The 14,199-nt window shown below is 38.3% G+C and overlaps 1 protein-coding gene across 10 annotated transcripts in view; it reads left to right on the top strand.

Moving 5' to 3' along the window:
* Positions 1 to 14,199, top strand: part of NR3C1 (nuclear receptor subfamily 3 group C member 1) — a 468,091-nt gene that overhangs the window by 421,373 nt on the left and 32,519 nt on the right. For 6 of the 10 annotated variants that reach the window (XM_032158228.2, XM_058439964.1, XM_032158226.2 and 3 more), the window contains exon 3: positions 10,770 to 10,939. In XM_032158228.2, the coding sequence (XP_032014119.1) occupies positions 10,770 to 10,939 (170 nt within the window). The remainder of the gene's footprint in view (positions 1 to 10,769; positions 10,940 to 14,199) is intronic. The other 4 variants (XM_058439966.1, XM_032158231.2, XM_032158232.2 and 1 more) reach the window with 1 other exon arrangement.

Here is a 14,199-nt window from a genome sequence, read left to right as displayed (position 1 = left end):
TAGGAACTTTTTGGGAACTGGAGCAAAGGTTACTATTGTTATGTTTTAGCAAAAAGACTGGCGGCATTTTGCCTCTGCCCTAGAGATTTGTGGAACTTTGAACTTGAGAGAGATGATTTAGGGTATCTGGTGGAAGAAATTTCTAAGCAGCAAAGCACTCAAAAGGTGACTTCGGTGCTGTTAAAAGCATTCTGTTTTAAAAGGGAAACAGCATAAAACTTCAGAAGATTTGCAGCCTGACAATGCAGTTGAAAAGAGAAACCCATTTTTTGAGAAGACATTAAAGCTGGCTGCAGATATTTGCATAAGTAGCAAGTAGCCTAATGTTAATCTCCAAGACCATGGGGAAAATGTCTTCATGGCCATGTCAGAGACCTTCACAGCAGCCCTTCCCATCACAGGCCCAGAGGCCCAGGAGGAAAAAGTGGTTTCGTGGGCCAGGCCCAGGGTCCTCATGCTGTATGTAGGCTAGGGACTTCGTGCCCTGTGTCCCAGCTGCTCCAGCTGTGGCTGAAAGGAGCCAATGTAGAGCTCAGGCTGTGACTTCAGAGGGTGGAGGCCCCAAGCCTTGGCAGCTTCCACATGATGTTGAGCCTGTGGGTGCACAGAAGTCAAGAACTGAGGTTTGGAAACCTCTGCCTAGATTTTAGAAGATGTATGGAAACACCTAGATGCCCTGGCAGAAGTATTACTGCAGGACAGGGCTGTCATGGAGAACCTCTGCTAGGGCAGTGCAGAAGGGAAATGTGGGATTGGAGCCCTCACACAGAATCCCTACTGGGGCACTGCCCGGTGGAGCTGTGGGAAGAGAGCCGTCATCCTCCAGACCCCAGAATGGTAGATCCACCGATAGCTTACACCATGTACCTGGAAAAGCCACAAACACTCAGTGCCAGCCTGTGAAAGCAGCCGGGAGGTAGGCTGTACCCTGCAAAGTCACAGGGGTGGAGCTGCCCAAGACCATGGGAATCCATCTTTTGCAGCAGCATGACCTGGATGTGAGACCTGGAGTCAAAGGAGATCATTTTGGGGCTTTAAAATTTGACTAACTCACTGGATTTCAGACTTGCATGGGCCCTGTAACCCCTTTGTTTTGGCCAATTTCTCCCATTTGGAATAGCTGTATTTAACCTGTGACTCCCCCCTACCCCCTGCCCCCCCATCCCTCCAGCCCTTGTATCTGGAAGTAACTAGCTTGCTTTTGATTTTATAGGCTCATAGGCAGAAGGGACTTACTAGCCTTGTCTCAGATGAGACTTTAGACTGTGGACTTTTGGGTTAATACTGAAATAAGCTAAGACTTTGGGGGACTGTTGGGAAGGCATGATTGGTTTTGAAATGTGAGCACATGAGATTTGGAGGGGCCAGAGGCGGAACGATACGGTTTGGCTGTGTCCCCACCCTAATCTCATCTTGAATTGTATGTCCCAGAATTCCCATGTGTTGTGGGAGGGACCTGGGGGTGGGGGTGCAGTAATTGAATCATGGGGGCTGGTCTTTCCTGTGCTATTCTCATGATAGTGAATAAGACTGACAAGATCTCATGGGTTTATCAGGGGTTTCCACTTTTGCCTCTTCCTCATTTTTCTCTTGCCACCACCATGTAAGAAGTACCTTTCACCTCCCGCCATGATTCTGAGGCTTCCCCAGCCATGTGGAACTGTAAGTCCAATTAAACCTCTTTTTCTTCCCAGTTTTAGGTATGTCTTTATCAGCAGCGTGAAAACAACTAATACAGATGGCTAGTAAGGGACTAACCGGCAGGGAGTGTCTCCAATGTGGATATGCTGGACAAAGGGATGATTCATGTTCCAGGGCATAAGATTTCATTACTCAGAATTGCACAGAATTTAAAACTTATTAATTGTTTATTTCTGGAATTTTCCATTTAATGTTTTCAAACTGTGGTTGACTGCAGGTACCTGAAACTGTCAAAAGTGAAACCACAGATAAGTGGGGAGTCCTGTACCTAAGATTATTCCTTTAAATTGTTTCAGTGGATATGTAGGGACCTGAGTGTGAAGTGAGAGCAGCAGCATCAACACCTGAGGGAAATTCAGATAGCAAAAGAAACTTGTCTAGTATACTGGCATGACAGAGAAACCAAGAAGTTCTCATGTTAATGTGAGAATCTAAGAATTAAAGAATTAAGCCTTTGCCTTTGAGGGAAGGAAAGGGTAATGTGGCTTTAAATCAGGTTGAGATTGGTTGTGAGGGTTCCTTTTCCTTCCTTTATATTGATATGAATATAGACACAACTGTTCTGCATTTCCATTTGTTTTTATAAATGTCTTTTTAGGATTTAGGAACTGCTAATTATGCAATATGAGATACACATTAGTTTGAGGAACATTTGAAAATTTGGTCAAATGACACAGATTGTCACACAATTTTAAGACAAATGTTTTTACCTATTTGACCTAGTCTGGCAATCCCTATTTGGGCAAAAATCTTCCTTTGCAGGTCATGAGTGGAAGCAGGCACAGAAAACAGAAAAAAATTGCCACCTTTTTTGCATTATGTCACCAAGACATCAAACTTCAGCCTACAAAGTAGAAAGCGTTATCTCTCAAGTTGGAGGCCTGGATATACCTCAGCTTCTCAGTTCTGACACTTTATCATAGTGGAGAAGGAAGAAGATTGCTTAAGAACACTGATGTTGGTGTCAGAAAGACCTGGGTTTGAACCCTGACTTTACTAGTTACTTAGATCACTTTAGGCAACTCAACTTTTCTAAATCTTGTTTCTTCATCTGTAAATGCTGAAAATAGTACCCACCTCATAGGTCTGTGGAGAGGATTAAATGGGATAATCTATACAAAGAAAGAGCTTGCATAATAGTGCCAAGTAATGGTGAGGTTATACCTGTATTCTGATTATAATCTCATAAATATTTACCATGTTAGCTGTCTCAGAGTTCTTTTGCAAAACAGATTAAGATAGAAAGTATAAATAAGCAAAATAAGTGAACATATACTGAACTTTGTACAAGATGCTGGCGATATGGGGAGACCCAAGACATGGGCCCTACCTAAAAGAAATTATTGATAGAAACAGGATACATATACATCAAAAGGTAACATAGCATCATCTGTGCAAAGTGCTATATGGCAGTGTTTTAGGAAGTCTAGAAGCTGTCATGGATCAGGAATACCATGGTGGACACTTCAGGCAGGGAAAACAGATCTTAGCAAAAGCTACTCCTATCATAGGTACTTGATAAATATTTGTAGAATCCAGGATCCCTGTAGTGATAAAGAAACTACATGGATTATGTAGGGGAATGATAAGACATATGACTGGAAAAATTAAAAAAACCAAATTATGGACCATATTGAGCTTGTACTATAAACAGTGGAGGAGCCCTTCAGATTTTTAATCATGTTGAGAAAAAGAGTTTTAGCAGTGTGTGGGGGATAGAATGGAAAGAGAAGCCAGTGCCAGAAGGACTACTTAGTGTCAACCATTGCAGTGGTTAAAGCAAGAGGTGAGAGAAGGCATGCATTAGAATGGCGGTGGTCAGAGTGGATGGGAAGGAAAAGGTCCTGACACAGTGTTACAGGGAGTAATAAATAGGATGTGGAAGATGGGTTAGAATTGGCAAAATCTCTGCATGTAAGTCTGGGTTACTAAACATAGTGAGAGAAATTCAAATATCTCTTTAAGAATCGAATAAAATATTTAGAAATAAGTTACTGTTGTACTTGAGGTGAACACAAATGGCATTTCAAAGATGCTCAAGATACCTTGTTGGAAAAAGGCGGTAACTGCACTATTGTCTCCAACATGTTCTTGCCTTCTTTGAAGACATCATGTTCATAATTCTGAATTATGAACCGTCTATTATCCTTGTATGCTCTTATGTGTGAGGAACCATAAGGTGGGAACAAAATCCAGTCTTCATTCTAGAAATAACTATGTGATGAAAAAGTGTTTAGTCTTTCTTATCATACTTGTTCTTGGTATTCTGTTTACCATTCAATGTACTATTATTGCTTCTGCTTAAAACTCGCATCCCCTAATGCAAGCCTGAGCAAACAGAACTGAGAACACATAGCCTAAGGGGGAGTGCTTGGGGTCTCAAGACTTACTCTGTTTTTCTCCATCTTTGACACTTGGTTTGAAGAGCCAAAAAGGATACAGCTGTTAGGAAATAAGTTACCCAAACACAGTGACCAAACTGGATTAATTCTTCCGATGAGAAAGAAATACATTATTTCTGTGAAACAGATTAGACTTTAAGTAGCATAGATAACATGATTATATTCTCTCTACAAATAAATACACAGGACCTAAGAAACCCTTTACAGGTCTAAGTGTTTTCCTCTCCACTTTTCCATCCCCAAACCCATCTTGCAAGATATGGTCAGCTTATTTGGAGTTAATTAAATCAAGACCTTCGTTTTACAGACAGGGAAACCAAGCCCAGAGACACTGAGTAGTAGGCCACTGGTGTCTTAGAGGTCTGAAAAATCCTTTACTGAACATTCTCTTGATCTATTAATGTATAGGTTTTGTTGCTGTAACGCTCTCCCCAAGAGGAGTGAATATAAATGATGCAGAGTTTGGATGAACTATCTTAATAAGAACCTAAAGTTGAAACCAATACAAACCTCTCTCAATAAATGCAAAGCAAAGAGAATAATCAGTCTTTCTTTGGCTTGTTAAATAAGATAAAATGTGTTCTGCTAAAACCATTTAACAGAAATATTGTGAAAGGTTTCCCCTAAAGCATTTTTCTATTTGATTTGAAAACTATTCCATAGCTTATTATCAAACAAATCAGTAATCCTTTAGCTAATGCAGAGATAAATGGGCAGTCAGAAAATATAATCACCTGGTGTGTGCAGCTGAGTATTTACATTTTTCCTAATGAACAAAGATAAGAAAAGTGCAGGTGACTTTAATGTGTAAAAACTACCTTTTAGTGCTAGCGCTAGAGGGAAAAAGAAATTACTGGCTCAAGCCAATCCTGTACTTGATAACGAAGCCATATAGTCCGTGGCTTGGCTTCAGTTCTGTTTTGAATCTCTTTTTGGACTTGTCTTGAATGGACTGTTTAGGGCTGCTTCAGTAGTGCAGTTGTTGCATTTTTAAGCATAGTTTAGGTTTTAAAATGTTTCTGGTCTTTTTCTTTTCCACTTTATGTTGCTTAAAGCTTTATGGCCAGGTATTCTCATCCTCAGCATTATTGACATTTGAAGCTGGATACTTCTTTGTGGTGGGGGCTGTCCTGTGCCTGGTAGGCTGGTTAGCAGCATCCCTCACCTCTTCTCACTTAGATGCCAATAGCATTTCCCCAACCGTGATAACCAAAAGTGTTTTCAGACACTGCCAAATGTCTCCTAGAGAGCAAAATTGCTCTCTGTTGAGAACTACTGTGTTATGGTATTTGGACAAAAACTGACAAGCCAGTGGGAATGTACCCATTCTATTGGTAGTTGTAAAAAATTAATCCAGTTATAGCAGCTGTATTTCTGGAATTTTTTTCCATATTAACACTTGCTTTCTGGGGTGATAATATCTTTGGTTTTTTTTTTCTCCCAAATAGATTTCTTGCATTACACTGAAAAATTGCTGATTAGTTCACTTAAATTGAAGACGAAGCCAATCATGTCATTTGGGTAGTAGTTTACCAACTCTGCCCCTTTCTCTGTCAGGAAAGCCTCTAATTTAGTAAGCAATACTGTATCCTTTTGTCAGGTACATTACCACTCCTATTAGCAATAGGGCAATCGAGATTGAGAAAGATTAAAAGGTCACCAAGCTATCACATTGTAGAGTTAGGTTATGAATTGTAGCCTATCTGGTTTAGAATCTTTACCTTACTAGTCTCCATAACAGCAATTCTTCCAGTGTGGTCCATGGGGCCCTGGGAGTCTCCCCTTAAAGGGCAGACTATTTTCACAGTAACACATACTTTATTTGCCATTTCATTATGTCAACATTTGCAATAATGGTACAAAAGCAAAGATGAGTAAAACTGTTGGCATCTTAGTGTACAGTAGTTACTGTATTCACTGCCATGCACTTAAAATCTTTGAAGAAGCAAAAAAATTATTAATTACATTAAATTTCAACCCTAAAATACATGTGATCTTTCTCATGTCAGTGTGACAAAATGAGAAGGTGCATAATCCACTTATATCACATATAGCATTTGATAGTTGTCTCAAAGAAAAGTGTGTATAAGATTAAACTGTGAGTTAACCTACTTTTTTTTCATGGAATACCAGGAGAGAGAAAAACTCTGGTTTTCAGCCTTGGGTATTTGGCGATGTTTTCCCAAAAATGACTGAAGTAAACTTAGCACTTTAAGGAAAACAACTTAAAGTATTTGTTGCCAATTGATAAAATATAGGTTTCAAGCAAAAATCAGAATTTTTGAAGACTTATATCTGCCACTGTGAACTTGACAAATGTGACCCTTTCATATTATATAATGAACTATGTCAACATTTGAAAGATCTGCCTAACTCAGTGAACCAGTATTTTCCAGATGACTAATGCATGATAATACAAAATCATGCATGGGTAAAAGATACATTCAAAGGGCAAGATAGACTGACAGATTTCAATGTAACAATCAAAAGTTCATTGATAACAGTTTTGGATTCCACATTGTAATACTAAAACCTTTAAAAAACTAAATTGTCAAATTTTGGTGTAATATCAGAAAAGGAAATCTATAATTACCTGAACTTAAGTTTCTAGAGGACCATTAACCTTCTACAGGCTCACAGGGAAGAGTGTAGCACTTCTCTTTCCCTAAGATCCTCCAGGAAGGAAGAAGATAATCCTTGGGGGTAGGGTAGAGACCTATTGTGTGATGATCACCAAGTATGTAACAATGCTTTATATAACTCTAATATATATAATCCACACAAACCCCCTAAAATGGCACTAATAAGGGAATAGACTCAAAGAAGTTAAGTCAGCTAGCCACTGTTATAGCTATTAGAGCACTGGAACTAGGATTTGAACCCAGATTTGTCTGTATGTAAAGCTGATTCTCTTCGTGATAGTACTGAGACACAAGAGGCGGCTACAAAATACTCTGGTACTCCATCCTAGACCAGAGTTTCAAGGTTCGTTATCATTTGTAGCATGATACTGGATCCTCACAGTGCTTGCCTTTCATTCAGGTGCCAGGAAACGTCTGCCTGAATGAATGGGTGTAATTTACCTGCACATTTCACATGCTTCTCAAGGTGTGTGATTAACTCATAATCCATCCATGACTTTTTCACCCGTAATCCTCATTGTAGCAATTGCTTTGCTTGCAACAAAATTAAGTAGACATATCTAGCTTTATGCATGGTTTTCTCTCTCTGAACTCTAACATAAACTCAGCCTCAGGAATTACTCGGTTTCTACTACATTTGCCATTCTGATTGGGAACCACCAGCATTCAGGTACTCACCTGGAACAAGGCATTTTGTTCCAAGGGTTCCTCACTTAAAAGCAAGCACCCTAGCAATAGTTCATAATGGAACTCTTAACATTCTCAGAATGTTTGGCACAGCTGTGAACACACATTGAGCAATCAATAACTATTACAGATAATGATGCCCTTAAGACCAGGATATTTTAGCTTTCCCATTCAAAGGGGGTGAAATATGCACTCTTACTATGGTATGCTTTTGGTTCCTTCTGCCATGTATCCTTAATAAAAGATGTCAATTCCATATGGCTTTCTCTTGAGTTCTAACCATTTTGTTGTACTCTAGCCCTTTTAACAATATCAAACTTGCAACTGAATACCATTTAGCATTCATCCATTTTTTCCAGTGGTGTTCATTATAGGCTATCTTAGTCCTATTTGTATGACAAAAATTGATTTTTTTCACCGATGTCTATGGTACATCTGGCAGCTTTCCATGTACTCAGTTCTTATCTGATGTAGCCCAGAACGACTGCCTGAAGGGATGCCAAAAGCCTGATTAAGGTTCCAGATTTTCAGCTACTGTACTCTCAATCCATTTGTTCATTTTTACTTTCCTTTGTCATCTGTAGCTTACAGTTGAGTGGCCTAAACATGTTTTGCATACATTGTAATATCTAAGAATTTGGGAATATGGTCCTAGGATTTAGACTTAATACTACCTTCCATTTATATAATACTTACTCATAAAATCTTCAGTGTTCCTGAAAAAGAAAAAGGAACATGTATTGAGTGCCTGCTAGAAGGAGGAACTTGTAGTAGATTTTCTATGTGTTATCTTATTGTCACAACACACACACAGGTGATATCCTCCCCAGTTTATGATGAGGAAACTCAGGGGTCAAAGTAGTAGACACCTACCCAAGGTAACAGAAGCTGTGAAGTGGTACAGCTGGGACCTAAAACATGTCAGCTTCACCATAGATAGGCTCCCTGATCAACCACCTGCCACGGCCTGTATGACCACATCCAGGGGTGATGATGTGGACAGGGTTATTGAGAGCTAAAACTACGAAGTACTACAAACTATTATTTAAAATATAAATACATACTATATATGCATATGTGTGTATATATAATTAGTTGGGGAAACATTACAGAATACTGTCCTCACCTTTAAACAATGCACTCATTTTCTGTAAACTAATATACAAACAACTGGTCCCTAAAAATAGATGTCAGGTGACAGAGACTGGCTGAGCAAGAATAGGAGTATCTTCAGAATAGAAGCCAGAGAAGTTTTTGCTTCCCCAACACGTTGTTGCACCATTCACTGTTCCAGGACCTTCCTACTTCTCTGGAAAACTCTGGCCCAAAGCAGCTCCTCTACATTAGTCACAAGTTTCCATTAATCGGGGTGGCCTGTGCCGGACCTACAGCAAAGTCATTTCAGGTTATTCTTCTGTTACAGGCTTTCAACATGTAGTCAGTCCACTCGCCCAAATCTAGCAGGGAATCAATGCCTTGTAATACGGAAGCATCTACAAATTCTTCTTAACAGTGTTCAGAGAACAATGTAAAACCCTGGGGCCTTTTCCCAGAATTAGGGTGGTGGGAATGCTGTCCTATTGACTAAGCCTGTTAGGTAAGCAGACAGTTGGCAAGATCCAGGAAGCTTCATTTGAAGATAGAATTTAGGGGGATCATTTGGATTTACTGGCTTAATTACTTAAGGTAACATTTATAAAAGAAATTGTCATTACAGTATTATTACCTTTTAACTTTTATTCCTAAACAGAACATTAGCAACAAACTACATTACTTGATAAATGTAATTTCTAACCAGATTGATAACTAGAAAAAAATTTTAAGTTACTTTGCTCTGTGAATTAGTTTAAACATATTTGTCATTGAGATTTACTACTGTTATTGGCTGAAATAAATAAAAGTAAGAGATAATAAAGAATAACAAAGAGACAACGAACACCCAATTTAAGTTTATTTCTAAGTGCCATCTTTTTTAGAGAAAAGGCAAATTAAGAAAAGTTTAGAGAGAGGTACTAGTATGTTTATGAACTTGTATAGATGATAAGCAAAATGGACTTTAATATGTAGAATTCCAGAAACAGCAGGTTGCCAGCATCCATGTTTTTGAAGATTTGCTTAAGAACACAACCAAAAATGGAATGGGCAGTCTCTAATTATAAGCAGAAGGCTACAAAATCATTTTAGCTACATAATGCAGTTTTGGTTCTAAAGTCAGCACGTAAGAGGAAAATTCCTTAGGAAGATACAACATTGAAAACCATTGTATCATGTAATATGAAATGCAATAATTAATTTTTCTCCAGTAATAAAAAGATCACTGTTTCATTGGTTTATAAAAGTACATCTTTATCATTAAATGTGGCAAAATGTTAAGAATTGGTGAATATTGGTAAAAAGTATATATCCATTGTACAATTCTTTCAAATTTTTTTTGAGATTGAAAATTTTTAAAACAACAAATTATCTTTTAAACACCTAGTAATCACTAGGCCTGCACTCTGTGGTGAGACAATGAAAAATGTTAGAGACCTAGTAAGAGAAGCAGATTCATACTTCTGTCTTCTTCTTCAAGCCAAATAGTCATAGAGTGGAGTGGGCAGAATGGAACTCACTTTTGAAAGCCTAGTGCTTTGTCCAGTCTTACTGCAAGCCAGACAGGAAGGTTATAGAAAATGTTTCTGGATCAGTCTTCTCTGAGTCATATGAAATTGTGGTTTCAGCCAAGATGACATTAGGAATTAGAGACATGGGACAAAAACTTTAAGATTGTAAAAAAATTTTGACTCTAGTAGGAAACATGGGTAGAATTGTAACGACACTTGATTGAATTTTAAAAGATGCCTTTATAAGATCTTAAAATTAGGAAAAAAATTATGTCCTAAGCAATTAAAGGCATAGGAGGCATCTTTTTGGGATGATGGAAATATCCTCTCTCCTGATTGTGATAGTAGTTACATGAATATTCATTTAACAAAAACCATAAATTATAGACTTAGAAAACAGTAAATGTTACTGTATGTGACACCTTAATAAAGGTGATTATAAAAATAAACAAATCCTAAGCATCTGAAAAAAAAAAAAAAAAAAAAAAAAACGAAGTGAACCAGAAACACACCATTCTATTTTGGAGACACTTCAAAGAAATGGCCTCATTCTTAATTTTGTTTAAAGAAGAATATAACATGATTTGAATATATTTAGATAGGATATTTTAGTGCCTGCTAGCACTTGAAGCCAGAGTTCAGTGTGAGCATTCTATGAAATGAGAAGCTAAGAGAACTGTATTTTGATATTCCTTTGACAGTTAAATCATAACACTGTTCTTCCCCTTCTTTAGCCCCAGCATGAGACCAGATGTAAGCTCTCCTCCATCCAGCTCCTCAACAGCAACAACAGGACCACCTCCCAAACTCTGCCTGGTGTGTTCTGATGAAGCTTCAGGATGTCATTATGGAGTCTTAACTTGTGGAAGCTGTAAAGTTTTCTTCAAAAGAGCAGTGGAAGGTAGTGTGTGTTTTGAAGAGTTTATTTTTCCTCTACTTGGTTTTCATTTCTCAGGGTGGATTTTGAAATTTCCATTATATGCAAAGCCCATGAAGGCTAAGTATCAGTTAAGAGGGGAGAGGAGGGTGGCTCCTAGGTCCTCTAATGGGCAGGAAAGTACTTAAAACAACAACACAAAAAGATCTAGAATTAAATAGAAAAGTATAAGTTGATGTCTGGGAGTTTGGTCAGGGAGCATAAGGTAACAGTATAAGAAAGTGCTATCATATGAAACGATGGTGTTAAGTTTGGGCATAACATAATGTTCATTGTATTAGAAACATGGGCTTTAACTTCCATAAGCTAATAGGTTTCAAAGTCACGAACTATACTGGCCTGGCAAAAATGAGTCACAGTGAGAACTGTGACAGGAAGATATTCATTTCATTTCTTATTCATTTTTTTTTTCTATTAAGCCAGGGCACTGTGCTAAGTGGTATAAATACCAATAAGACCTGATCCTTACCCTCTGGGAAGTCACACTCCACTGAAGTGAAAGATGAGTTAACAATGACAAGGTACAGAGATTATAATACAGAGGGAGGAGAGAGAAACTGGGCCTGAGGAGGTCAGGAAAGGTATTTTAGAGAAGGTGATTTCACTATATAAATGTTGTATTAACACAAATCTTACTTTGTTATGGATTCAGGCTGCTGACAGGGCAACAGCATTATCTCCCTAAAGAAGGAGAAATTCATTCCATAGCAAACTTATTAGAAGAGAGTCTAAAATTTCCTACTACTACCAGTGACTCCTCTTGGAAAAAAATAGTCATATAATTTAGTTATTTCTAAAGCAGTTTGAAAGCAGTGTGGCCTAAAGCTCTGATTATATTAATTTTTTAAAGAAACATAATTATTCATTCACTGTATGAGGATTATTATTATTTGTCTCATGTTGTGTTTGCATATCCATGAGAGTTAGATGAGTCATTTTCTTTTGTTTTACTTTTTAATACATTAGCAAATTATAAAATTACTCATATTACACCACAAAGATTACAAGGATGGCAGCTTTGGCCAGTGTAGTAGTCCCACCTATTGATTAGAGTCAAAAGTAAAGCCCAGCCCTGCTTTGTGCATTGCTCCTAATAAAGTGGATGTTATTTAACACATACGCAAAAGACAGAAGCGTCTTCATGTCCTCACTTTACTCCTCACTTTCTTAACTGTTTAAGTATTTCCATGGTATAAATGCAGTGATAATAATAATATGGACAGTCCCTGACTTAACGATTTTTCAACTTTTATGATGGTGGGAAAGTGATACGCATTCAGTATGGCTCCTCGACTTACAATGGGGTTGCCTCCAGATAAACCCATTGTGAATTGAAAATATCTTACACTTAGCACTCCATTCTTAATACCTGCTAGAATTATAGATTATCCTTCAAAATTGGCATAGTATAATATGGTTATTAGCAAGTCGTTGCACTTTATTCAGAGCTTTACACTAGGCAGGGGTGGGCTTTACTTTTGACTCTAATCAATAGGTGGGACTACTACACTAGCCAAAGCTGGCATCCTTGTGGTCTCTGTGGAGTAACGTGAGTAACGTTATAATTTACATCCCCCATAACAAATGATCCAAGAGAGTATGTGATCAATGCAGCAGAACTATTGTCTTTTATTAGCTGATTTCACATGTAACATGCCATCACTTCTGCCATATTTTATTGGCCACACAGACCAATCCTGGTAAAGGATGGAAAGGGACTGCATAAGACCATGCATTCAAGGAGGCAGAGATCACTGGGGGCCATCTTGGGAGGCTGACTACCACACCTACCATAAATAGAAAACTAGAATTACTTGCCAAAAATAGATTTTAACCACAAAAATAAATACCATGTAAACAAAACAATGTCACAAAATTTCAGCTGACTTGAAGACTCATCTTTCTATTAGTTAGAAAGGGAATTTACCAAGTAGTAGAAGACATAGGAACTCCAAAATAAGATATCTCATTGTCTTATCAGAAGGGTTGACAGGAAAATGGGCTGGGCACTGTGGCTCACACCTATTATCCCAGCAATTTGGGAGGCCAAGATGGGAGGATTGCTTGAGGCCTGGAGTTTGATACCAGCCTGAGCAATATAACAAGACCCCGTCTCTACAGGAAAAAAAAAAAAAATTATCCAGGCATCGTGCCTGTCGTCTCAGCTACTCAGGAAGCTAAAGCAGGAGATTCAGGCTGCAATGAGCTATGACACACCACTGTACTCCAGCCTAGGCAACACAGCAAGAACTTGTCTAAAAATAAATAAATAAATGAGTCAAGGAATGAATGAATGGATTGACAGGAAATGACTATTAGTTGTACGTGGCCATGTGTTATGAAATAGTGAATACTAGTTAAAACTCCTCGTTTTATAGATAAGGAACAGATAGATAGACTTGTCCAACTTCATGCCAATAACCATAAAGGGCTATTTTTAACTTACGAAGGTACAGTGCCTCTGATCCTATAGCTCAGAGTCTTAGCTGTGCACAAGACATACGTGGGATAAAGAAATCAATATTGGCATAATGTGCACATCCTGACATTCCAGTTGGATATAAACAAAACTTTGGAATTTTTCATTTTTAGCAGTGGGTGATTTTTTTCTTTTTTTCTTCCAGTAAGTGTAGGACAATGATTTAGAGATTCCTTATAGGGTATAACTTTTTTGTATTACAACCGCTTCAACAATGGATGTATCTGTTGATCGTACTTTTGATTTATAGGGGATAGAATTGGGTTAGTGCTTCCATTTTGTGTCCAAGTAAAGAAGCTAGGAAACTTACAGAGTACAAAAAGGAATTTAAACAGCTGGTATAGATATTTGGCATTTTGAATTATAGTCCAGTGATCAATTTTGTGGCCTATTCTTTACAAAGAATTGAACCTGATACAGTTAACCATCTACCCCAAACTATTATTTGTTTAAAACACAATCTATTGGCTGGGCGCAGTGGCTCATGCCTGTAATCCCAGCATATTGGGAGGCCGAGGCAGGTGGATCACGAGGTCCTGAGATCGAGACAATCCTGGCCAACATGGTGAAACCCTGTCCCTACTAAAAATACAAAAATTAGCCAGGCGTGGTGGCGCACACCTGTAATCTCAGCTACTCAGGAGTCTGAGGCAGGAGAATTGCTTGAACCTGGGAGGCAGAGGTTGCAGTGAGCTGAGATCATGCCACTACACTACTACGCTCCCAGCCTGGGCAACAGAGCGAGACT

The sequence above is a fragment of the Hylobates moloch genome, unplaced genomic scaffold (assembly GCF_009828535.3).
Source record: "Hylobates moloch isolate HMO894 unplaced genomic scaffold, HMol_V3 SCAFFOLD_6, whole genome shotgun sequence".
Classification (NCBI taxonomy): domain Eukaryota; kingdom Metazoa; phylum Chordata; class Mammalia; order Primates; family Hylobatidae; genus Hylobates; species Hylobates moloch.
This window is presented reverse-complemented; position numbering and strand designations above follow the sequence as displayed.